Source organism: Talpa europaea (genome assembly GCF_964194135.1).
Source record: "Talpa europaea genome assembly, chromosome: 12".
Lineage (NCBI taxonomy): Eukaryota > Metazoa > Chordata > Mammalia > Eulipotyphla > Talpidae > Talpa > Talpa europaea.
The window spans coordinates 7,175,263-7,202,109 of record NC_140079.1 but is presented as its reverse complement, the minus strand read 5'-3'; the positions used below and the strand labels follow the sequence as shown (position 1 = coordinate 7,202,109).

The window sequence follows — 26,847 nt, the reverse complement described above, 5'->3', positions numbered from 1 at the left end:
TTTTTTGGATTAGATTTCCTCAAAGTGTCAAAGAGGGAGCAGCATGGCACACCTGGAAGTTATCTCAGGAGGAAACCACGCAAACAGGGGACCAGAAACACCCCAACATTCCTATCTTGTTCTTTTCCAAACTCCTGTTTAATAATGTGTACAATGCTTTTCAACATTAAAAAAAAGTACTTTGTAATAACCCATACAGTACAGTTACAAGTAGTGATACAAAAATATGAAATAAAACAAATGCCTTTTTGTCCTTTTAAAAACCTTCCAGGACCTACACCTTCCCAAAACAAGAGGAAAAGGGTGTTGAGGAAACATGCTCTTCGGAGCCCAGCAAACAGGAACTGAAGAACTGAAGATGCGAAGAACAAAGATAATCCAAAAACAGACATGAGGGCCGCGGCGTCCCCGGGCCTCAGTCCCGACTGCGGCTTTCGGGACAGCCCTCAGCATCTCCGGCTCCTCTCCTCCAGGAGCTGGTTGTCGAAAATCTCCTTTTCCCTTCAGGAAACAAAAGGGGAAAGTGCCGTATTAGTAATCATTCGTGTTTTCAAGAGCGTGAAACAGAGTGGTGGTTGACAGAGACACAGTTCCAGCAGGGGACGATGAAAAAGTTCTGGAGCTGGAGGTCGGGGACAGCTGTACAACGTTAATGCCACTGAGCCCAGCTTTTAACCATGGTTAAGACGGTACATTTTATAACGCATATATTTTACCACATTAAAAAAGTGTCTTTAATAAAGAGACTATGAAGAAGCAAAATGTCCTTAAGTGACCTCCCAGTGCAGAGCAATTGCATTAACATTAATGCAATTAATCACAATTAATCACTGTGCTGGCCACCCTCTCTGGACAGGCAGCAGGCATGGGTTCCGCAGATGGCCCAGCCAGGCACATCAACCAGAGCCTGCAATTCAAGCGGGAATGTGCAGTGCGCGCATCTTCAGCATCGTCGATGAGCCTGTTAAGTGCAGCTGTAAGGAAAACGATGTATAATGAAAGCAGGTTCTCAAATAATTTTTTGTTCATTGTGGGCCAGAATTCTTTTTTGTCATTGACATCAACTATTATTCAAAAATCTGTGGTGGGGCCTCCCTTGGTGGCGCAGGCGGTTGAGCGCCGTGCTATGAAGTTATCCGCAGCCTCTGCAGCACCAGTTCAATCCCCGCCAGCCAGCGAGGATCCCACATGGCACATAGACCTCTCCTGTCTCACCTGCTGCTCCCCTCAGCAGCGTATTTCAGTGGGTCCTCCTGTTCTGCTCCCCACTCTGTCTCTGGTGAGTCCTCTTACACACACCCCATGCCTCTGGTCTATACCTAGTTCTTCTATGCAAACAACAACAACAAAAAAGGGTGCCAGACTAGACCGCTAAGATCCAGTGACAAAAATACCATGTTTCTGTTTCTAAAGGCCCTTCCAGTTCTGTTAATTCAGCTGAGTCAACACTCCTGCGCACAGAGCCACGGTGGCCCTTCTATGGGCAGCTATGGACTTCCTGTCCACCAAGCCTGGCACGTACCCAGATGCCCCAGGAATGACTTGGCCCCTTATGCTGTGACAGTACACCCAGTCAGCCCTAAATGGAGACCCTGGCCTGTGACTTTTGTTGAATCTTTAATTCTGTCATTACTATGTGGGCCAGCCTGCTCCTGGTGAGGCCTGGCAGCATGCCCAGAGACAGAATTAAGGCCTTTGGGGGCCAAAGATGCAAGGGCAGCAAAATGCTCAAGTGAAAATGACATCTTGATCACAGTCTTTCTCTGACCAGCAAGGAGCTGTGCAGGTGGTACCGTCTCTTAATCTTGCTTCTCAAACAGCCTGGGGATTGAGCAAGGGGGAACAAAGACCGAATTATAAACATCAGCTCCTACAACAGGAGATGAGGCCTGGCAGGCCTAGCACACAGCAGAGGCCAGCCCTTAGTGGAGGTCGATGGCCAGCCCCTCTGGCCCTGGGTCCCACTCTGCCCACATGTGGGAGTACGGGAGCCACCACAGGCTCACTGGTCCATCCGACAACGCCTTAGTCTAGTGCTAGCCCATGCATTCAGGCCTATGCAGTTCTCTGACCAAGGGTCTAATATTAAGGGAGAGGCCATGGACAGCTCAGTCAAAACTACCAGCGTGTATGCAAGTAACTGCCTTTGAGGACAAACACAACATATAGCATGGAGCTGAGAGGCATACCGGTAACTGAGGGACGGCCCCTTTATGTACTTCTCCTCAGCTGTCTTGTAGTCCACCGCATCCACAGCAGAAATCGCACAGATGATGGCCTGCAAGAGAGCAGAGAGTGCAATGGTGGGCACAGCTTGACCAACACAGCATGTTCATCCACAAATGGCTCCGTGTCAGCTCCAAACACTGCCCAGTTTATGGTCCAAAAAATATGTTCATAATCTCAAAACCTCTGCTTATAATGAAGTTTCTTTAAAAAAAAAAATGTATTGGCCTCCCCGGTGGCGCAGCAGTTGAGCACTGGGTTGCGAAGCTGCCCGCAGCCTCTGCAGCGCCGGTTCGATGCCCGGCTGCTCCCCGGCCACCAGAGGAGGGTCCCACATGGCGCGCAGACCTCTCCTGCCGCCCGCTGCTCCCCTCAGCAGTGTACTTCGGTCCTTCTGCCTGCTCTGCTCCCTGCTCTGGCTCTGGTGAATTCTCTCACCCTCCTGTGCTTCTGACTGTACCCAAAGCTTGTATAAATAAATAAATCTTTAAAAAAAAAATGTATTTATGCATACAAGAACTGGGGTACAGGCCAGAGGTGTGGGGGGGTGAGAGGATTCACCAGAGACAGAGTGGGGAACAGAACAGGCAGACTGACTGAAGTACACTGCTGAGGGGGGCAGCGGGAAAGTCAGGAGAGGTCTGCTGCACCATGTAGATCACCTCCCTGGCCGGGGATCAAACTCAAGCTGCAGTGGCTGCGGGTAACTTCATAGTGCTGCATCTTAACTCCTTGCACCACCAGGGAGGCCCCTGTAATGAAGTTTCTTAATTAAATCAGTAATGTAATCTTTTGGACTCAAGTTGAGAATTTGCATCCCTAAAAGCTGAAAGAAAATGAGAAGGACCCAAACCAACAAGTGCATTTTTAAAAACATATTAAGTTTGCAGTGAAAAAAATTAAAGATACAGTAGAGGTCACCTGAATATACAACAGATGTCTGATATCACCTTAATATTTTTTAGGTGAAGTATTAGTATCATGGTTTTGTTAAAAAAATTTTTTTTTAAAGAATCTTAATGAAGGGCCTCCTCAGTGGCGCAGTGGTTGAGCGCTGGGTTGCGAAGCTGCCCGCGGCCTCTGCAGCGCCAGTTCAATCCCCGGCTGCTCCCCGGCCACCAGAGGAGGGTCCCGCATGGCGCGCAGACCTCTCCTGCCGCCCGCTGCTCCCCTCAGCAGTGTCCTTCGGTCCTTCTGCCTGCTCTGCTCCCCGCTCTGGCTCTGGTGAATTCTCTCACCCTCCCGCGCTTCTGACTGTACCCAGTGCTTGTATAAATAAATAAATAAATCTTAAAAAAAAAAAAAAAAAGAATCTTAATGAAGCCTCCCTGATAGCACAAGGGGTTAAGTCAACACAATCAAGCTATCACCACCGACTGCAACATGAGTTTGATCCCCAGCCAGGGAGCTGACCCACATGGCGCAGCAGACCTCTCCTGTCTCCCCGCTGCTCCCCTCAGCAGTGGATTTCGGTCAATCTGCCTGTTCTGTTCCCCACTCTGTCTCTGGTGAATCCTCTCACCCCCTGCACCTCTGGCCTGCACTCTGGTTCTTGTATGCATAAATAAATAAGAACTCTTTTTAAAAAAAATCTTTTTTTTTGTTAAAGATTTATTTATTTATACAAGCACTGGGTACAGTCAGAAGCGCGGGAGGGTGAGAGAAATCACCAGAGCCAGAGCGGGGAGCAGAACAGGCAGAAGGACCAAAGTACACTGCTGAGGGGAGCAGCGGGCGGCAGGAGAGGTCTGCGCGCCATGTGGGACCCTCCTCCGGTGGCCGGGAAGCAGCCAGGGATTGAACCAGCGCCGCAGAGGCCGCGGGCAGCCTCGCAACCCAGCGCTCAACCACTGTGCCACCGGAGAGGCCCTAAAAAAAATCTTAATGGTTTGGCTTGGGGATCCTCCGAACCCCAGTGCTACAGACATTGGGGTAGACCATTCTCGGGGGGGGGTCATCTAGGACACTATGTAGCTAAGTAGCACCCCTAGCCTCCCCACACTTGACACCAGGAATATTCCCACTGTGACAGCCAGATAAGCCAGATGTCACCTAGTGTCCCCTGGAGGCATAATCATCCCTGTTTGAGACAGAAACACAAATGTATTTATGGATTAAAAATGTTTGGGTTTCCTCCTGGAGGGGCCAGGAGGAATGTGGCGTGTGATTACGGTTCCAGTTGGGAAGAGGCACAAAGGGATTCACTACGCTATTTTAATTTTGTATACAGCTAAAATTTCCCACAATATAAAGTTCAAAAATTTTGAGTTTGATCATGTTCTTTCTCCACACATGCACAACCCAGCAGTGAGCCCTCTCTGAACTTCAAAATAATTTCGAGTTGCGATGTTTGATCCCCGTCTATTCCAAGAGCCACGGAACAGTACCGAGAAAAGGTAAAACTCCCCCTTTCCAATGCTCTCCCGTCCAGAAGAGCCGCACAGTGAAGCAGGTAGCGCTCACCACGTGTGCTGACGATTCCAACCCCAAGGCCTGGCCCCCCCACCCGCAGTCCAGGGCTCTCACCAACCCAAGCCATGGGTCCTCTGCCATGCAGAGCCTCTGCTGGCCACTCACCTCAGGCAGAAGGACGTCCAGGATGAAGCGGATCCCGTCGCCGTTGATGCGTGTCAGCAGCCTGCTGCCCATCTCCCGGTAGATCCCTTGCAGGTACTTGACCACCAGGTCTAGCTGTTCCTCATCCTCCAGGTAGGTCTCCACGCAGGTCACATACTGACCCGAGTTCAGATAGGTCTTCAGCCACCGGGATGGCTTCCTATTCTTCAGAATGGCACACAGATGGCTCTCGGCTCCCCTGTTCTTCACAATGTATTCCACGAGCTTCTGGTTGGCCCGGTCTCGTGCAGCTCGAGATCGATCAGGCAGGACTTTTCGGCAGGGCTGCCGCCTGCCCCAGGGGCTCCCCTCCACAGGCTCCTCTGGGTCCTCTGTGCTCAACTGTGGGAACCTGGTCCCCAAGACATCGCGCTGGATGGACTTGCGGACGGGATTACCTGCCGCAGGAAAATGCATGCATGGGGTGCTACTCTGGTCAGGGGTCCCTGCTGCCTCCCTCCCTTCTACATTGATGGCCCTTGACAATCTCGAGGATCCTGGGGTGTGGCGGAGTGGTTCCAAGTGCCTGGGGTGTGAGGATAAACCTGAGATCCCACGAGTGAACACTGCCATGTTCCTAAAGGGCTGCTGCCTAGACAGGACCCATCTCTCCCCCCAGCACTGCCCTCCAGCCAGGTTTAATCTGAAAATGCCAAGTTCCTAGTCCCACTGAAGAGCGACTTCATTTCCACTCTCTGATGACCAGGAGGAAAGGCTATCGCGTGACCATCAGTAACATGAAGCACCAAGTGATGACACACTGTGTGGACCTTTCAGTGCTCAAGCGACTGTCTGACAGATGGCACTGGCAGGCATCTGTGGACGTGGCTCTACCACCAGGCCCATGACAAGAGAAGAGGCCTGCAGTGCCTAACAGAAGCCCAGGGCAATGCACAGCTGGGTCTGCGGTGGCAACCCAACATGGACTAGGGACACTGGTATCACCTCTACCAAGACACAAATGTCACTGCCTTCTAAAGGATTGAATTTAGGTCACCTTTTGAGAGGTGCTGGCAGACTTACTGATATCAGCAGCATAGTATTCCAGGAAAGAGCCAGAGAAGGAACCACAACCTATAGAGGAGGAAAGTCAAATTTACACGGAGGGGGCACATGGAAACGCCACAGGGTGACAGGATAGAGATGCCCGGACAGTCCCCACAGACCCCCCTCCTGTGGCAGGGCAATGGGACATGTATGGGCAGCCCATCAGCATGGCGATGTTGATACTGGGGGCACCTGAAAGTCCAGGGCTTTTTAAAAAAAAAAAAAAAAAAGATTTATTTATTTATGCATACAAGAACTGGGGTATGGGCCAGAGGTGTGGGGGGACCGGGTGAGAGGATTCACCAGAGACAGAGTGGGGAGTAGAACAGGCAGACTGACTGAAATACACTGCTGAGGGGAGCAGCAGGGGAGTCAGGAGAGGTCTGCTGCGCCATGTGGGTAGCTCCCTGGCTGGGGAGTGAACTTGTGCCGCAGTGGCTGCGGACAGCTTCATAGGTTGTATCTTAACCCCTTGAGCCACCAAGGAGGCCCAAGTCCAGGACATTCTTACTTTTTTTTTTTTTTTTTTTATGCTTTATTTATTTGTTTGCTGGTTTGTTTGTTTGTTTTGTTTATACATGCACTGGGTACAGTCAGAAGCGCGGGAGGGTGAGAGAATTCACCAGAGCCAGAGCGGGGAGCAGAGCAGGCAGAAGGACCGAAGTACACTGCTGAGGGGAGCAGCGGGCGGCAGGAGGGGTCTGCGGGCCATGTGGGACCCTCCTCCGGTGGCCGGGGAGCAGCCGGGGATCGAACCGGCGCCGCAGAGGCCGCGGGCAGCTTCGCAACCCAGCGCTCAACCGCTGCGCCACCGGGGAGGCCCCAGGACATTATTACTAACAATGCCACAGCTTAAAGACTCCCAAGGGCCAGAATTGGGATGGATGGTATACTAAGTCGACTCAAAGGAAACCCATCTGCTGTTCATACCCAGTGTCCGGGCTCTACCTAGGAGCCTAACCACCTGCCCTTGCCGGAGAGGTTTTTATGGGGGCAGGTCAGACCACCACCCAAAGGTTTCCGCTGTCCCTGCCCAATCCTTTTGTCTGTTCCACATATGGCACGGGGCCCAGATGCGACACAGACACCAGGCCGCCTGCTACAGGCAGCAGAGGCTCCACATACCTAGCCGGACCCTGTAGTCAGTGATGAGGGAGATGCACCAGCCGATGGCCTGGTCGAAGGCTTCCTTGGCTTCATTCTATGAAATCGAGGCACTGGGAGTTAGCAGGGTCTATAGGGGGCTCCTACAACATTCCTTCCTCAGCCTGTTTCCTTGTTCTTAAAGGGAACCCCCAAGGTTAGATGGGAAACACACGGAGGCCCAGGACAGAGTTAGGTTGCTCAGAAAACAGTCACTGTTTATTCTGTGGGCTCCCAACAGGGAAGCAGGAAACACCCCACAGTGTAAAACATGCCATCTTACGGAGATGACCCCTAACACAGTCTGTGCCGACTACTCAGCACAGGACAGAGTGAGTACAGAGGGCACCTGGCCACCAGGGCAGGACCACTCAGGCCTTACAGTCCTCACCAGCAAACTATAAGCACTGGGAAGTCCCTCAAGCCGGAACGAATTCTAGGAATGTGCTCACAGGCACAGGCGTCAACATGGACCGCTGTTCTTTTCTTGCCAAGCCTGCCCGCCCCCGCTCAGCCTGGGTCCACATGATGGGAATGGAGCAGGTAGTGTCTGCATAGGAGACCCTGCTGTCAGCCTCTCAGGAAAGGGCACACTGAAGGCCACACAGGCACACAAAATGCAACCATCACAAAGGGGCCTCAGCTGAGCCATCCACCACCAAGAACAGGTGCTACACCGGCTCCTCACTGCCACCTGTGTTCCATTTCACAGGCAGGCTCAAGGGCAGATGATGCCACAGTGCCCTCAGGCACCTGGGTGGTGTGAGACCTGTGGGGCCTCTTCTCATAACCCAGACTTGTGTTGAATCACTGTCCTTATGTTCCTCCTCTACACGCCCCCCGCCCCCCTCCCATGTTGGGAAGCCATCCAGACCCCTGAGAGCAAGTGTCTGCACACTCAGCTCCACGGGCTGTGGAGCTGCACTTCAGGTCTATGGAGGCCTGGTGAGGACAATGTGAGAACAAGGTCCTGCTGGTCAGTCTTAGAGCCTGAGCGCCTGGCATGGCTATGGGTTGGCAGTTGCAGGGAATACATTCAAACAGACAGAGAACAAAGCTCAGTGAGGGACTCTGATCAATGAGTAAAGGCAAGTTCTGTGCTGAGTATCAACCTTCCAGAGAGTTCAACGTTAAAAAGTTAAAAACCCGCTCCAATCCAAAGTCTATTCTCTGTCTTAGAAAAGCTGCAGTCCCCAGCAGCCTCTGGGCCTGCATCCCAACCGCAATCTGGACACAGACAGCGTCAATGGGATGGCCACACCTGAGCCAATGCCACGATGGTGACCTTTGAATACCCTCACCCACCTTGTATGGGTATGTTTCTTAATGCTGGAACCACAAAAAGGAGCATTTCTTAGTCTTGAATGGACCAGCTCCTGTGGCTCAAGGACATGGCATATAAAGGGGGGTGGGGGGGTACAGTCTCAGGGATGGTGACAATGAACAGCCCAGGATTCCTGCTGACGCTGTCAGGGTCATCCCACACACCTGGGGCTTACTATGCTCACGTGCCGGGCCCTCTCTGCCACCTCACACACAGCCCTGGTCTCAGTTTCCTCACCCACACAACAGGGAAATGGCCCCAGAGTGGAATGAGAATTCAGTGCAGGGGCTCACTGCCACCATTGCTCACACTCAAACCGGGCTTCCAGACATTTAGAGAAGCACAGAAAGGGGATTCACCTACCAGAAGTGCTTGTTTCTCTTTACAGTCAAAGTGCTTTAATCTTCTCAGATTCACGGTGATGCTGAAGTAGAGACAAAGGTTAACACTAATGAACTTCACACTCAGGACATAAAAAGGTTTCCCCCTTCTAATACAACTGGTGGGGCCCGGTCTATTTATGGGGGCTGCTGCTTGCTCCAGCTGCCTGAGGAAGCTCCCCGCGCCAGGCCCTGGGAACTCTGGCCCTAGCCTCCACCTCACCCACCCCTCCCTAGCCCAGCCACCAGTTGGAGGGGTGGCAGTGTAGCTGTGGGGAACAGCCGCCACCTCTGCACCTTGCAATACAGTTGTGTGAAAAGCCCACTCTGAACAGGCTGGTACACTGCACATCTTCACCCCACAACTCAAGACTAAAAACCAGGCAACTAACCCACCAAAGGCCAAACTTGTACTGTGGCAGGACTGCTGCCTTCATGGGCCCACAGGGACCACTCTGTTGTTGTTTGCAGGGAAACAGGAAGGGGAAGACAATACCCCGCGAGTGCTGGGCTGGGCTGCCTTTTGAAGCCCCAAGTTTTGAAAGTGACCTGTCTGATGAGTTCCTTAGTCTTTGACCCTCTTCTAGGGAATCACATCACAGGACGCCATCAGACCCCATAGGGCCTGTGCTCCTGCCCCTCACCCACAATTCTGCCACCCCAGAGCCGTCAAGCCTTCATATGAACTATTCATGAAAAGCAAACAACAGTGTTTTACCCTCTCCCTTTCGGATTCATGTTCCCTTCGATAAAAAGCACACTCGCTTTCTTATCTCTTCGCCTGATGCTTTTAACCTGTTGGCAAATCCAGGAAAAGAACACATCAGGAACCAAGGCAAGGTCGAGGGTTTTAAATACTCAGTTGACATCATCTCACTGAGGGGAAGGTGGACAACTGCAGCATGACCAAGGCAAGGTTGGCAGCAACCATGCGCCCAGAATGCCACCAACCCTGGCTCTGGGCTTCACTCTACAGAGGAATTCGGTAGGCTTCTGTCTAGTTTGGTGTTTAGAAAGAGCAACTACACCTGCTGTTGCAGTTACCTCCATGTACTGATTGTGGCTGGTTCCCCTGATGGTTCATTTTTTTGGATGACCCAAGTGAACTGAGAAAGGTGTGGGTCTAACTCAACCCCCTCCCCCAAGGTGGGCCTCAGAGCCCTAGGCCCGGAAAATGACCAGGACTCCTTCTCTGCAGTGCCTTGTATGGTGGCAAACCAAGAGCTGGCTGGTAAGGTCAGCTCAGATTCTTCCACCCCCAGAACCTGTCAAGTGGTTACCAGCAGGGCCCACACTGTGCCCAGAGCGGCAATGAAGCCCGCAGCCCCTTGTCTGCCAGCCTTTGCTACATATCTCCATGCAGTGCTAACAGGAGGCCAAGCAGACTCTGATGGGAGCAGGTGCAAGATAAAAGTTCTCCTTGCCTCTTCAGAATACCTTCTGGGTTTAAACATCATTGTCTCTTAATAAAAATTAAAGAGCTGCAGTTGGAAGTGTCAGCATCCTGTCTGTGCCTGAGGGAAATAAGGGGGTCAGAGAAACAGAAAAGGGGCTGGGATGGCTGCTTAGCTCACAAGGTGCCACTTACCGGCAAACAGGAAACAGAATTGAGCTGCATTTAGACTCATCCTCCATAGTGGGGCTTGGGCAGGATTTCAAATACCTGTTTTTGTATGTACAATTGTTCTCTACCATAAAATGTAAAAAATTAAAAAGCTCCGATGGGGAAAAAGTTTGAAATACACAATATTTAAAACGAGCAGAGAACTTAATTTCAGGTGGCTTTTTCTAAGCCTTTGTAATAAAAATGTGACCTATAAACTTCATATTCAATTGTGCCCAAATGACTGAACTCCTTTTATTTAGGTAAATGAGTCTCCAGAAATCTTGCTTATAAATATTGTCACTTTTCCCGGTAATCAGAAACAGTGAAAACATGTGCCCAGGTCAGTGTGCTGAGGCCTGAGGAGAAAAACCCGTGGTGGGACTAACTGCTCTCAGAAGACGAGGGTCACTCTTACCACCGCTGGCCAGAAGGGGTATTTTTGGTATTTAAGCCAGACTAGCATTCCTACTTCAAACGAACGTGGTTCTAGAATTAAAAAAGAAAGAAAAAAAAGAAAAACAAAAAGATAGAACAGACAAGTCAGATCCACATGAAGCACCAACCCACAGCCTGAAACATACATTACTGTGATATTGTTTAAACTGGGGATAACACAGTCCACTTTTTAAAAAGCTCAGGAGAATTCAGAAGTGGATTAATCACCCCTCACTGGAATCCAAGTGCCATTACCAGCATGTTGGGAGGGGTCAAGGGCAGGCATAGGCTGGTTTCTTACTTCTGACCCTGTGCCAGTGTTCCATAGGGGTGTCAAAGGGGAGCTGGTGGGCAGGGACTCTGCCACCTTTGCAAGTTCTCTGTAAATCTCAGATTATTAAAAAATGAAACATTTTAAAAAATAGTATGGTACAAAAAGAGGAGATAGTGGCACACAATGGTCCAAGCACGAGAACTTCTTACTAAAAATCTGACCCGTGAGAGAAAATGGTCTCTTAAAAGGAAGAGAATTAGAATCTACAAAATAGCTTCTGCGCAAAAACTGCATCTTCAACCAAAACTTAAATCTTCAAAAAATCAGGTAGCAAAACCCACAGGACATGGGGCCTGTCCCTAGCCATAAAGACCCTCTCCGCAGAGGAAGGGGCGCCATGGCGCCTGTGCTGACAGGTCAGGTCCAGAGTGAAAGCGAGGCCAGGGAGAGGTGGGCACAGAGAAGCCAGAGCAGTCTTGAGGGGCCCTCTCCACAGGGAGCAGAGTCCCCTTTCAGGAGGCCCATGAGGACAAACAGGGCCTGAGTGCAGACGGACAACTCAGGGACTAACCGAACATACCTAGAAAGACCCACAGCCTGACAGATGAAAATAAAACCAAATGGAAGCAGAACCAGAGAAAAGAGCAATGCCCGGCTTTCTGGGGCAGTGGTGGCCTGAGCCCCAGCTGGCAGTGACGGGGACAAACAAATGTGCTCTTCTGGAGGAAGGCAGAGTCTCCCCTCTGTGCCAGGGGCGCCCCGCTGTGGGGAGCCGATCTACAGGAGCTACTCCCGGAGGCTCACAGCCTGCAGAAGAGCAGTCCCGGCCGGGGAACACTTCCCATCTGCAAGGGGCAGAGGAGGGCCGGTCAGTGATCAGTCCTCACGCCTAGTCGATAGTGACTGGATGCCACAAGCAACGCTCAGTAGGCCAGGCAGGAATGGAATAAACATCTGAGTTACCACTGAGCGAAAGGGAGAAAATGCAAGCCTGAAGGAACGGACAGCATGGCAGGAAAGCACCCTGACTCCGGGGGGCAGCAGCGCGGCACTCGACGGACAACGGGCGACTTTCAAAGTGGAAATGGTTCTAACTAGTTCTTGGGCAAACCAACCTCCCGCTGGCTGCGGGCAGAACTCCGGTGGCAGCTCTGCTCTGGAACCACCTCCAGGAGCGGCGCTGCGAAGCCGGCCTCTCGGGTCAGGCGAGTGAACGCTGCTGACCAAAAGCAGCACGGCCTGGCCTGAGGCGGGGAGGCCACACCCTAACTACAGCAACAGACCCGCCTAGTCACAGTCCTGCTATCTCTGGTTATAAGACAGACAGCACGGCCTCCCCCCCCACCCAGTGGCGCGCGCTGACACAGGGCTTTGTGTTCAGGGCTCTTCCCCATTCTCGCTGCAGCACGAGCCGGGCCAACGGCAAGAGTCCTTCAGCCCAGGAGGCAGACATGGGCATGGGCGCGGCCCCTCACCAACGTACTTCCTGGGGGTCACTCAACTGCAAGCAAGCTCTCCCATTCCTTCGCGTTTCTTACCACGATAGAAAAGGATTGGTTTCGGCTCCTCATCGTCCTCATCTTCCTCCAGGAGAGAATGAATGGAATTTAACTCCACAGACTCTCCAGAAGACTGACGGTCTGCCAAGAACAATGTGAGAGTAGACTTTCACAGCCACTGTCAAGATTGGCTCATCCCAGGAGAACATCTCAGGATACACCCCGATCCAGAAAAAAGGCTAGATCCCAGGCTACACAGACTCCCGCTGCCGAAGTCAAACAGCACACTTCAACTGCAGCACGGCTTAAAGAAAAACGGGTGCTGGGGGGAGCGGGGGGAAGGCCCTGCACACAGCACAGCAGCGCAATCTGACTGCTGGACGCTGAATGGACTCTAGATCGAGGCCTCTTGGTGTGGTCGCTGCCTGTCCAGTCTGCACCACACGGTGGATGCACAGGGAGAGGGGACAGACAGGAGACAGCAAGGACGTGGTCGCTCACTTCAGAAAATGGCCAGGGGTCTGCCTTAGAAGGCTATGCCAAGGAGTGGGCCTCGAGGAGGAAGTGATGGGTAAGGGCGCAGGTTTCAAGATCTCTAAGGATGCAGAGATTAAGATTTTTGAATTAGCATTTCAAAAATAAGTGGGGTGTTACAGTGTTAAAATGGAAAAAATCAGAGCGCATGACTGCACTCTATCTACGCAGGGATTCTGAAAGTCAGGAACCTTTTCAGACAATTAGTCACTTTTCCGATTACTGCCAAACGCATCAGAGCGCATTAAGGCCTCTTCCACAGCGAAGACGCGCACGCGAACCCTCAGGAGCAGATGCAGCGTCTCAGTGCTGACACCGCCCGCCCGCATCGGCACAGCCGCCCGCTCAGCCACAGGCTCCTGCTCCACAACCTCCAGTTCAAAACAAAAACACAAATATGTGCGAGCAAGGGAAAGAATTATAGCCCAGTGAGAGACAGACGGGGCGGAAGGAGGAAATCCCCACTCTACATCTATTTCGGGAGCGATCCCATGAAGATCTGGGGAGAAACACACCAGTGGGGGCCAAGACTCCAGCCGGGAGCCGCCAACGCCCTCTCCGCAATCCCAGCATGAGCCAGACTTCTTACCTTCTTCCACCTTCTTGGGGTCCAGGAGGCTAAGATTTCTTGTTTCATCTGCAGGGGTGTGGTGAGGAGACGTATATCCCGTAGGCCCCTGCGTGGGGGATGATGCTGCCCTTGGTGTAAGTGGCCTCTGCCTGCCAGCCAGGCACAGCCGCTTGGCAGGGTGGCGTCTGGCCTCTGGGCAGGCCAGGAGCATAGTGGGGCCGCCTGAAGGCAAACCCAGGCCAAAGCCTTCAACTTTGGTTTCCAAAGTCTCCTCCCCCACCTCAGCCCTGGAAGGCGAGCACGGGACTCCCGACGTGCCTGCCTTCTCTCGCTCTGCCTTGCAACCTCCCTCTGGAAGTGGAGGTCCGTTCTGACACAAGCTGGGCTCTTGCACGGAAGTTCGTCCCCTTTTACTTGGGGTTGTCCCATTTTTTCGGTGTGTTCTTGACCCACCACCATCCTGAGGACCATCTTCAGCTGAAGAGACAGGCGGGGCTCTGGGGCTTTCACCTTTCCCAAGTCCCTTCTTCTGCTCTGTTCTGTACATGGGGTCCTTGCCACCCGCGGACGACCCCGAAGGTCGTGGGTGTGCACGTTCTCTGCGCTCCAGCCCCAGACTGCCCACGCCGTCTCTGTGGGGGGAAGCTGGAGAGTTTGATTCACAAGGCAAGGTGGGCAGCTCTGTGGGCTTCTCACGTGGAGACGGAGCAGATCTTTCTACCCTGGGAGAACTTTCCTGACGTGAACAGGTTCTCTCATTCAAAACATCCAGAGCCACCCGAAGTGACCGTCTGTAGGTCAGCTCCTCCACAGGCGCAGCAGGAATCTCATTCTGTGAGGCTGCAGAGGGAGAACGCAAACAAAGCCGACAGCTCAGACCGGAGCAACGCCTGCAAGGCTTGGCTGGCTGATTCTCAGTGCTGGTTTTTGTACAAAAGGGCCAACTAACATTTCTCACCTACATCTTCCCAAATGGAGACAAAGTACAAAACAACAGCTGTTCACTCAGGGCTGCCAGGCCTCATTTAAAAGGAAACAAAACACAAATTTACTGACCTTAACCTGATTAGGTTACAAAGATAAATTCTTCCAGCAGAATGTATTTGGATTTTCTGCAAATCCTCTCCAAGCGTTACACTTTCAAATTTAATCAGGGTCACGAAAAACCCACGCCAACTAGATAAAGAACTCGTCAACAATGTATGTTGGGTGGGGTAAGGGCGAGGGAGAGCCGACTAAAAAGATTCATTGTGGCTGGTAAGTTGTCCATACTTCTTTGCAAGGGTATTTCAAAGCCAGAAAAGAGCATCATGGGCACTGAGATTCCAGCCTGACCGCCCCACTGCTACTTTCCTCTTTATTCACTCTGACAGAGACAGCTCTTTATTCCAACAAGGTGACGGATGCAATATTTCAGCTCAGCAGGCATAATACCTCAATCAACCAGACTAGCCTCGTTTAATATTAAAGACACTACAATAACCGGCCTCTCACGTAACCTGAGCCACAGAGATGAGGTGTGTTGTGGAGGGCGATGGTGAACATGCCTCAGGTGGGCCCCTGAGCATCCACCCTCAGGAACAGGATACGCTGTTCCTATGTTTTTGGAGGAACAGCTTTTGTCAGGTGGATGCTGCTCTGACAAAAGCTGTTCCTCCAACAACGCAGGAAACTGGGTCTACTCAGTAAACATCATGAGAAGGACCTGAGGTCACCCTTTTCAGACTGTGCTTTGCACATGGAATAAGCACTCCCACTTGGAGGAGAGATAAACACCATTACGTCTGGGTTTGTGGAACTGCGACCAGCTGTGTGCACAGCCCAATTCTCCCAGGGGTGTACTCAGTCCCCAGACTGGGGGGCCCAGCAGTCCTCACACCCTCCACAAGCCCAGTGGTAGGTGCTGAACTGATGGCCCTGAAGGCTCTACTCCCCCGGCAGACAATGGCTACAAGCTGTGCTAACGCTCCCAACCGCCTTTCCCCTCTGTGCTCACGGCCCAGCCAGCTGCTTCTCAACCCCCAGGCAGAGAACAGACCAGCCACAGGACCATTTCACAGTCTTACTGTACGTGCAAAATAAGCCAAAACAAATTTTTAAAAGGACAAGTGTCTCTCCCTGCCTTCAGGGAAGCGAAGTGATTCAGCGTCTGGGGTGGCGCGGGAGTGAGAGCAGGTCTGGACACTCACTGCAGACCACCCTGTGAGTCAAAATTAGGATCAGCTCGAGGGGCAAATTCTAGAAAGGCTCACAAAAGTAGATAATTTTTTCCTTCTCCTTAGATTCAGGGAATTTGCATTCCCCTTGCATGAAGAGAAAAAAGGGTAACCAGGGTTAGTTTTTTTGTGGCGAGACAAGTCTTTACATTCTCCCAAATTATGTCTTACTTAATTCAAACCTAGTGGTTACTTAGAATATGCTCTTACCTAATGAAGAGGCAATGTCTTCAATTTGAGACTTCTCCAGGATCTTGACTTCTGTGCTCTTCACCTTAATTCTGCAGGGACAGAAACAACCCTTATGAGCTACCAACCGATGCTACCAAGACGTTTCAAACATGTTTTTCTTCAAATGACAAAATTATTAAATTCATTGTCTTCCTTCTCAACCTTCCATTTAAACCAAAAGTCACAGTCACCCAGGAATTCACATGCCTGAGGTTAGAGGCAGCAAGGACCCTGGTGGATGTGAGGTTTTTTTTTCTTTTCCTTTTAGGACAGAAAAGGATTTGAGATTTGAGAGTAAAAATGAATACAAATTGTGACTTTTATAAGGTAAATCCTACTTTCAATTGCACAAATAACTCCTTTGTTAGATTTTCCGAGAAGATGATAATGTCACTAAAAGCTGTTTACAGCCCAGCAGGTATGTTTTAGTTTAAAAGGATGCCTTCCCTTTCAAACTGGAGTATTCAATTACTTCGGCAGCCTGGCAGCCTCAAGGGAAGTGTGAGCAGAGTGTGAGCCAGCGTCTAAGCCAGCTTAGGAGGCGGCTCTGAAGAAAGAGGTTGGGGACCCAGGAACTTGTAACTGGACCTGACTGACTTTTATTCTCTATTTAGAATTGGGAATTCTTCCATTAGACAGGCCCAGAGCACAGGCAGGCAAGAGCTGGGCGTTTTCGTATGTCCTTCCATGATTAGATAAGTGAGAACAGAACAGGAATGCCCTACCCAGGCCACTTATTTGTTTTATGAATCCTGAATAAATTTCTTATTAGAGGGACAGGCGCAACTCAAATATGTCACAACGGGTGAGCCTGTCACAGTTTCCAAAAAGAAGACATAAATCTTGCAAAGGGAATATCCCTATCTGAATCTCAGAGAGCTTACCTCTGTATAATTCATATTTATTTAATTTTGGGGAGTGATCTCTCTGGGGATCACACAAAATGCCTTATATATGGTTCTTCAATTTCCAAACCGACATAAAATTTGCCTGTTTTCATCTCAAGCACTAGTTAAATTAACTAAAGTGTTATCAGTAAGTCCTTAAGAACCGACTTGAGGGCCTCCCCAGTGGTGCAGCGGTTGAGCGCTGGGTTGCGAAGCTTGCCGCAGCCTCTGCAGCGCCGGTTCGATCCCCGGCTGCTCCCCGGCCACCGGAGGAGGGTCCTGCTGCCCACTGCTCCCCTCAGCAGTGTTCTTCGGTCCTTCTGCCTGCTCTGCTCCCCGCTCTGGTGAATTCTCTCACCCTCCCGCGCTTCTAACTGTACCCAGCGCATGTACAAACAAACAAACAAATAGATAAATAAATATACATGCCTCTTTAAAAAAAAAGAACCGACTTGACTTTTTTTCGAGTGGGGGGAGAAGTGGGTGAAAAGAGAAGCTTATCAGAAATCCCAGAGAGAAAAAAAAAATAAAAGAACACAACACTTAACTTTTTGTCTAAGGAGAATATCTGAACACTTAGAAAAAATTCCTTTTTTCTCTTATTTTTTGTTGTTGTCTCAGTTCCGGGCAAAACCTATATTAGGATAAAAAAAGAAATCCTTGTTAAGTCATAATAGTGAATGCAAAGAAGCAGTAGCAACAAAGAAACACGAAAAGGAGCAGAAAATTCTTAAGTACACAACCAAGGGACTTCCTAAATATTCCATCTAATACCCAAGATTTTACAGATGAGGAAGAGAGGCCAGTGGGAGACCCAGATAAGGAACTGGGGGTCTCTGCCTCCAAGTAAAGCAATCTCCTCACTGCGCTATTGGAGTCTCCCTGCGATATTGCCATTATTTACTATCTCCAGGGCTCCGTGCCAGATATTTCTAGTTACAGTCTTACATGCCTTTTTATAGCTCTGTAAGTTTTTTTCACTATGAAAGACACTTCCAGAAGTGTAACCTTGTAAGCAATCAACCAAAACCCCATTAAATGGGGATAGGAACCAGTGCCAACAAATCCAAGTGCCAACTGTTCAAGCTCAATTATTTCACTGGAGCAACTCCGAGGTATCTCCTGATAAAGATTTTACTTGTCACCAGAAAGTCATTTCTAATTCCTTAAATTATAGAATAATGGCTGTCACCTTTGCAGGCCATAATCGCTTTTTCCAACTGCAGAGGACATACTTGGCATCCATCATTATTTAGAATCATGTGGCAAGTGGTAATGATTTGGCACGAAGTGCTTGAAGGTCTGACGTCGCGGATGTGCCCTGCAACAAAATTTGCACTGTAGTTTATAAAACCCACTTGCTGCCATTGTACACACACAAGCCTCTGGGGCAAAGGTGAGCTGGGCTCAGCCTCAGGATGGGTCTATTGGGCGATGTAGTATAGAGCTCAAAGCTAGAAAGAAATGACTGCCCAAGCCTAGGGAGGCACCTGTATTACGTTCATAAACACAGCCAGAGTCCCTCCCAGAGGTTCTGTCCAGACAGATTATTTTGAAAAGGCTCCTGAATAAATCATCTCCGTGAAGGCCGGCCTCTGACCTCAACAGGAGAGGCGTTTTAAACAAGGCTCACAAGCCCTCCCCACTTGGGAAGTTAACAGTTGACCACAGCACAAAAAATAAAACAGGAAAGCAAGTGCCTTTTCGGCTGCCAAGTCCCCGAAAGGACAGGGACAGCTGCAGACCATTCATTACACCAATGGGCAAAACTGGTTTGGCTGTTGACAGAGACAAAAAAGGAGGTGGGGGGGGGTCGTTTGTGCAATGGGGGATTTCACTGCAGCAGCGAAGAGGGGTTCAGGTAGCAGAGAAGGGGGGGTTCACACGGCACAGGCGGTTTCTGAAGCAGAGAGGGGAACCGTGGAGGGAGCAGCGCGGTCAAGGGCCAGCAGAGAGGGCTTCATGCAGCGGGGGAGGGCTCAGGCGGGGGGGGGGGGATTCGGGAAGCAGAGGAGGGGTTCTGGCGGCGGGGGGTGGGGGAGTCACGCAGAAGAGGGGGTTTAGGCAGTACAGGGGGTTAGTACACGGAGGGGGGTTCAGTGGGCAGAGGATTCAGCGCAGAGGGAGGCGCTGCGGCAGCAGAGGGGAGTTCAGGCAGCAGAGGGGGGCTCACGCAGCAGGGGCGGGGGTCCACACCGCAGGGCGGTCAACGCCCCTGGGGAGCTTCCTTCGAGGCTTGCCCCTCCCCCTAGGCCCGGGCCCGGCCCGCCGCCTCGGCCCCCGGCCCGGCCTCCCGGAGGGCGCAGCCCGCCGGGCTCACCGGGCGCCCGGCTTCCCGGCGCGGTGTCCTGAGCCCCGCCCAGAGGGCAGGAGGCCGGGGCGGCCAACGGCTGCTGCACCGCGCGCCCGCGCTCACCGCCTCCGACGCCGCCGCAGCTCCCCGCGGGCCGGGGCGGGACGGCAGGGCGTCGCGAGGCCCCGCCCCCCGGACGGGCCAATGGGCGCGCGCGCCCGCGCGGGGCCCGCCCCTTCCGCCCGGGCGGGCGCAGACTGACGGGCGCGGGGCGCGGGGCGAGAGGGCAGGGGGGCGGGCGCGCGGGCGTGGCGGCCGCCTCCATCTTCGCGCGACTCGGTGGCGCTCGGGTCCGTGGGGGGCTTCAGCCAGGCCCCCTTTTTGCGCCTGCCGCGCTCCTCCCGCTCCAGTCGGCCCCGCGCGGCCTGTCGCCGCGGAGCATTCTGCAAACGAAGGCGGGACCCCTTGTGAGAACCTTCTAGAACCTTCCGTTCCTGAGGCGCCAGGATGCGGAGGCCGTTCTAAGGCCAGAGCAAGTGCTCACTCATGGTCACGTGCACCTGCATACAGTGGTCGTGCCCCAATTTGTAAATAACCCGCCTTGTCAGTAACGCGGAGAGCGGTGCAGTGGAACGGGCCCCTCCTGCCTCGCTGGAAAGCATGTCCCCTCCAGGCTGCAACCGCAGCAAAGCTGGGAACGGTTTAGTCACTCGCTACCTGCAAAGCCTCTAAGCGTTTTTCCTCTGAGGTTGGCTGCTGGAAGCCTCTCCACGTCTTTCGAAAGCCCTGCACAGCCTTCTGGAAGATGGGCGTGGTGGGGACAGGAACAGCTGACCCCGAAATCAATCGAAATCGCTGACTCCTGCAAATCGCTGAACCCCAGGGGCTGCTTTTGCTGCCCCTTAAGTCTCCACCCGCGCTGAGAGTGTCTGTATTTTGCCCGGGGCTATTCATCCTCATGGGCGCCCCCCTCCAGGGGGCGCCACCTGTAACCGCCTTTGGCTTCCCAGTTAGAGCAGATTTCTAGTCACAAAAATATAACCAAGTTCTAAATAAAGACCCAAGCTCTTCCAATATTCAAAAATCGTTTGGGCTCACTTATTTCCTAAACAGCTTATTCCAGTTCAGTGTCTCAGGATTGAAGCCTGACAACTAGGGACCTCACCCTGGGTAGGACACCCTACCACTGCACAGCCCCTCACAATACAACCCCAAGTTCACTTCAGCTGGGAGAACGGACATGTGGCAATGATCCTCAGGAGCACATCTTTGCCATAGGAGGCCCACGCAGACGTGGGGAGAACACGCAAGTGCCTCACAGATGGGATCGAGTGTTTTTCCTCATCAAGGTCTAACAAAATGACTTTGAAAGCAGTGATGCTGTTTGAAGACCTGCTACACAGTTTTTCACTCACCTCGTGATCTGGTTTAATCCTGCATGAACAAGAACTCTTTGTGGAAGTGTCATTTTGGGGAATGGGAGGCTATGTTTGGGGAGCATGACAATAATGACTTTGAAGAGGGTCAGGACTGGCAGGACAGTCCCTCATTAGCCCAGGTCCCACTTTGGGGAAATGAAACCCTGGTTTGGTTGACGCAGTTTCAATACACTCACACAAAAGAAATAGAGGCACACAATTTATTACAGGTTCCTGAAACATTGGGGGAGGGAGTAACCTGGAAGGGCAGCCCAGGTCACCACGGTGCAGGACAGCAAGGTCCTATTACTTGTAAGGTAGTGAGGACAGAGGTCACTCCAAGCAATTATTTTAGAAGGGGCTCTGGGAAAAGCAAAGGTGGAATTTTCAATGGGAGCCTTAAACTCAAATGCTTATGAGAAAGGACCACACTCAGTGCGAGCAGAGCTGTCAGGGAAAGCAGCAGCCCAGAAAAACAAAGTTGTTCTGCTCAAAAGTTGTTTTTCTCAGGCCTCCCTGGTGCCACAAGGGGGTCTCAGCGTTATGAAGCTATCCACGGCCACCGCACCCACTTGCACAGCAGACTTCTGTCTCACCTGCTGCTCCCCTCAGCAGTGTAATTCAGTAGATCCTCCTGTTCTGCTCCCCACTCTCTCTGGTGAATCCTCTCACCCCCTGCACCTCTGGCTACACCCCAGCTCTTATATGCATAAAAAAATAAAATCTTTTTTTAAAAAGTTGTTTTTCTCATCACAGGTTGGTTTAGGCTTTGTGCGGGCCCACATGTGGCCCCAGGACTGACAGAGGTGTGGTGGGGAAGGCCAGAAGCCCGTGTGTGCCTGGCTCCTGGGGAGGCCTTCCTTCTGGTCTTCCTCTTGTTTTGGGAATTTCCTGTGCCAAACCATATTGGCTGGGGGAGGAGGGCACTTGTAATTGGACACCTGTAAAACCCCTCTCAGGGATGGGGTTGACAGTTGGGTCCTGTTCAAGTTGGCGGCTGCAGACCTTGTTAACAAGGTCAAGGTTTCCGGTGTAGTCCCCTTATGGCCTAATTAGGATTGGAATGGATTGAAACAGGTTGAGTCTCAGTTCAGAGGCTATTTTGATGTTACCAGTTCAATCATTTGAGAAGCGATAGATTTTATCCTGGCTCAGCCTGGCTCACTAGGCAAGTGTATATGTGTATGTTTTAATCTTTGATTTCGTTCATGGTTCAGTAACAAACTTAATACATTTTTCACCCATCATCAAATTAACAGAGATGAACCAAATAATCACTCTTGGCCCTAACACAGAGTGTTAGACAGGCAACCGTGAGATGGACTGCTAGAAAATGTGAATTGGTACCTTTCTGAAAAGCAACATGACGTGATCTGTCAAATGCCTTAAAAAATGTTCAGACCCTCCAACCCTGCAATTTCCACTTGCTGGGATTTATCGTAAGGATGTAATCAGATGTGCAAAGAGGTATATGTGTTGCCACGTTTTCTGATGCTTTATTCATATCATGTTACAAATCAGGAGTCATTTAAATGTCCAACAACAAAAAATAAATAACCCAATCAAAAAATGGACAGAAGACATAAATAGATACTTTTTCAAAGAAGACATTCAGATGGTCCACAGGCACATGACAAAATGCTCAGCATAGCTTTGTAGAAGGGCAATGCAAATCAAAACCCCAATGAGACACCACCTCACCCCAGTGGGGGCGCCTGTATATATAAAAAAGACTGGAAACCACAAATGTTGGTGAGGATGTGGAGAGAAAGGAACGCTTCTCCACTGTGTGTGGGACTGCAACCGGGTACTGCCTCTATGGAAAATGTTATGGGGATTCCTTTAAAAAATGAAAACACCCTATGATCCATCAATTCCACTGTTAGGTATTTACCCAAAGAATATGAAAATAGGGCCTCCCTGGTGGCACAAGGGGTTAAGCACCACACTGTGAAGCAATCCACAGCCTCTGCAGCATGAGTTTGATCCCTGGCCAGCCAGAGAGAAACCCATATGGCACAGCAGACCTCTCCTGTCTCGCCCGCTGCTCCCCTCAGCAGTGTATTTCAGTCTGTCTGCCTGTTCTGGTCCCCACTTTGTCTCTGGTGAATCCTCTCACCTGCCCGCCCCCTGCATCTCTGGCCTGTGCCCCAGCTCTTGTGTGCATAAATAAATAAATCTTAAAAAAAAAAGAAAAGATTTATGTACCCCTATGTTAACGTCCCCACGGGTCTCTCACCCACATCTGTTTCAACCAGTCCAGGACCAAGAAGCGAGCACAGCTTCTTCACCTGTCTCTGCTCCACGTGCCTCCTCCAGGTCTCCCTGTTGCTCTCTATCCTTCTCCCTTCTCCAGCCTCCTCTCTAGCTTCTTCTCTTCCTGCTCAGCTCCACCCTTCCTTGGGTGGCGCAGGGACACTGGAACCTCCCCTTTTCCTGGGGACCACCCTGTTACAAAGGGGAAATTTTTTTTTAAATAATAAATTTTATTTTTATATTCCCCATACAATTGCAACCCCCCCCCATTTTGATCCCAATCCCTCCCCTTCCACCCCCCACCCCCCACAAAGGGGAAATTTTTTAATTGAAGTTGTAACTGATCTCCAAGAAGGACACATCTAGTTACAGGATGATCTCTCAGCGCCTCTGCCAGTGTGGCTTCAGAAGAGACCTTCAGAGCAGCAGGGAATTGTGCTGATTTAGGATATGCATTTATTCTTTCAAAGGATATTTGAGTGACTTGGTGACAGAGACTCACACAATGGTGAGGAAAATAGCACCCAAGGATCTGGAGTCCTCCTGGAGAAGATTTAGTAAAGTGATAACTGCTCGGGCCTCCCTGGTGGCGCAGCGGCTGCAGCGCAGGTTCGATCCCTGGCCACGGGAGAGGGTCCCACATGGCGCTCAGACCTCTCCTGCCGCCCGCTGCTCCCCTCAGCAGTATCAGTCTGCCTGTTCTGCTCCCTGCTCTGGTGAATTCTCTCACCCTTCTGTGCTTCTGACTACCCAGTGCTTGTATAAATAAAATAAAAATAAATCTGAAAAAAAAAATGATAACTGCTCTATATCTGGTCCACACACTTTACAATTGTTCATTAATTTAATGCAAGAACACTGACAGGGCGGGGTAATAACTGACCCCATTGTTTGGTTGTTCTGGTTGACTCTGCACCAACGCTAATTTTATCAGCTCACAGTTGTCGGGTCTGGTGGGTTCAGCTGCCTGCTTCTGCTGTGGTCACCTGTGCTTGCATCCAGCTGGCGGGTCATCTGGAGCCTGGGGCAGTAGGGCTTTGTCTCTTGGTGCCCCCACCCTGCCTGGGGCCTTGCCCTCTCCAAGCGACCCTTCCACAGGAGGGCTCCATTCTTCAGGGTATCCGTAAGCAGTTGCTCAGAGCTCCTGGGGGCTTATACTAGGAACCGACACAGGCTCCCTCCCCCTGGCTTCTCTTAGTAAAATGAGTCACAGGACCCACTCGGATACAGGAGAGAGGCATGCTTCATTGGGGACCACCACACCCATTTACAGACCAGGAAACCCTGATGGAGCAGTTTAAGTCACTTCAAGGCAGAGCCAGAATGTGAAATGGCTAGTCTGGCCCCAGAGCCCACACTGTTGAACTTGCTCCAAGAAATAACGACAGGTTCTGACAAAATGACTGCAGGAGACATGCAGGAGGCTGTGAATGAATTGACAGCCTTGTTTGAAAGCAGGACCCCAGAAGCTGACTTTTAACTGTGACCCTGATAGCTGAGTGGGGCGGAGCTGGGAGCAAGCTTTCAGAGCGTAGGTCTCTGCCCCAAGGCCCTGAGGTGGTGCAGGAGCCAACTGATCAGAAGAAGTGAAGTCCAGGTAGCGCAATGGGTTAAGCACCGCACTATGAGGCTACCCGCAGCCTCTGCAGCATGAGTTCGATCCCCAGCTGGCCAGGGAGCTGACCCACATGGAGCAACAGACCTCTCCTTTCTCACCCACTGCTCCCCTCAGCAGTGTATTTCAGTAGATCCACCTGTTCTGCTCTCCACTCTGTCTTCTGGTGAGTCCTCTCACCCCCACACCTAGGGTCTACACCCCAGCTCTTGTATGCATAAACAAACAAAAATAAATCTTTTAAAAAAAAATGTACCATGGGGCCTCCCCGGTGGGGCAGCGGTTGAGCGCTGGGCCGCGAAGCTGCCCGCAGCCTCTGCAGCGCCGGTTCGATCCCTGGCCGCCGGGTGAGGGCCCCACATAGCACGCAGACCTCTCCTGCCGCCCGCTGCTCCCCTCAGCAGTGTTCTTGGGTCCTTCTGCCTGCTCTGCTCCCCGCTCTGGCTCTGGTGAATTCTCTCACCCTCCCGCGCTTCTGACTATACCCAGTGCTTGTATAAATAAATAAATCTTAAAAAAAAAAAGGTAGCATGAACAGGTATCCATGAACTGACACTTCTGGACACCAGACATTCCCAGTTCAAGGTGTCTGAAGGGCTGTTTCCTTCTGGAGGTAGAGGGAAACTACTCTCACTCATCTGCCAGCTGCAGGTGGCTCTGGCAGTCCATGGTTGCACACATGCCTCCTTTCTCTGATTCATCTTCACATGTCCCTCTCCCTCCTTGTCTCTGAGAGTCTTCTTATAGGGATACCAGGCATTGCATTAGAATCCATTTCCAGGGCCTCCCTGGTGGTGCAAGGGGTTAAGACGCAACCAATGAAGCTATCCACAACCATTGCAGCACCAGTTCGATCCCCAGCCACGGAGGAACCCACATGGCGCAACAGACCTCTCCTGACTCACCCACTGCTCCCCGCAGCAGTGTATTCCAATCAGTCTGCCTGTTCTGTTCCCCACTCTGTCTCTGTCTGTCTCTGGTGAATCCTCTCACCCCCCACACACCTCTGGCCTGTACCCCAGCTCTTGTCTGCATAAATAAATAATTTTTTTTTTTAAAGAATCCATTTCCAGGGCCTCCCCGGTGGCACAGCGGTTGAGCGCTGGGTTGTGAGGCTGCCCGCAGCCTCTGCAGAGCCAGTTCGATCCCTGGCTGCTCCCCGGCCACTGGAGGAGGGTCCTACATGGCGCGCAGACCTCTCCTGCCGCCCGCTGCTCCCCTCAGCAGTGTACTTCGGTCCTTCTGCCTGCTCTGCTCCTCGCTCTGGCTCTGGTGAATTCTCTCACCCTCCCGTGCTTCTGACTGTACCCAGTGCTTGTATAAATAAATAAATTAATAATTAATTAATTAATTTAAAAAAAAGAATCCATTTCCAAGTGCATTCTAAGATTGGGGTGGATATGAATCTGGGAGACACCCTTCATTTGGTCCAGCTAGTGCACGTGATAAGCCTTTGCTGCGGATGGTTGCTGAGTCTGGGGTGTCCGTCACCAGCGTTACTGCACACGGCCTGGCTGATTTACACTGTCATGTAATTACTGGTCTACATGCTCGTCTATCTCTAGACATTGACCTCCCACACCTGAGGGACGGTGTGTCATTTATTGCAGAAGGTGGGGAAACGTCAATTTTGCCAACTGGCACCGGAATTGGTTTCAGAGACACAACTGGGCTTGTTTAGAAAAATACCTTAATTAGTGCAGGGGGACTGTGATGGAGGCTCCAAGGACACCGGATAAAAGAGGCCCACGGGGACACTGTTAACTCCTAGGCAGTGAAAATTGCTGCAGTTGGAGAGGAGGAGGGGGGAAGAGAGGAGCCCTGAACAGCAGGAACCCAGGAAGATCCAGGGGCAGAGGGCAGGGAGACAAAGGCAAAACAGATGGGCGGCTGGCAAGCTCCATGTCAGCTCCTGGGTCCCGCAGCCCAGGAAGGGGCGTCAGATCTTTCCAGAGCCGAGCACTCCACTGCAGCAGGTAACAAGCTGGGTGAAGGTGGAAGTTTTCCCAAAGCTGGGCGCATGGCTCCAGCCGCAGCCTGAGGCGCCCTGCTCGGCACACGGCGGGTACGCCTGCCTCCACGTCTGACAAACGTCAGGGTGATTACCGGAAAATGCCTGAGCGTCACAAGAAACCCAAGCACCAAGATATTAATTAAACAGCAACAACAAAACCCTGACATGCCCCAGTTGCCATAGCGCTGAGGCCCTTACATTTGCTCCAGCCAGGACCTGGTGCTGACACTGGCGGACAGCGAGTGAGGGGCCGTTCTGGAGG

At 51.5% G+C, this 26,847-nt stretch overlaps 1 protein-coding gene across 1 annotated transcript; it reads right to left on the bottom strand.

Annotated features, from left to right (window-relative positions):
* Window positions 1-446: 446 nt before the first annotated feature.
* On the bottom strand, window positions 447-18,238 carry PWWP3A (PWWP domain containing 3A, DNA repair factor; the record flags this gene model as incomplete). The annotated part of the gene is made up of 15 exons (XM_084248617.1): window positions 447-501; window positions 2,190-2,278; window positions 4,804-5,240; window positions 5,866-5,916; window positions 7,015-7,090; window positions 8,720-8,780; window positions 9,455-9,531; window positions 10,758-10,828; window positions 12,590-12,691; window positions 13,296-13,455; window positions 13,600-13,721; window positions 13,890-14,495; window positions 16,082-16,152; window positions 17,538-17,623; window positions 18,182-18,238. The coding sequence occupies 15 exons, from the start codon at window positions 18,236-18,238 to the stop codon at window positions 447-449; spliced, it is 2,121 nt and encodes a 706-aa protein (XP_084104743.1).
* Between the last annotated feature and the right edge of the window lie 8,609 nt (window positions 18,239-26,847).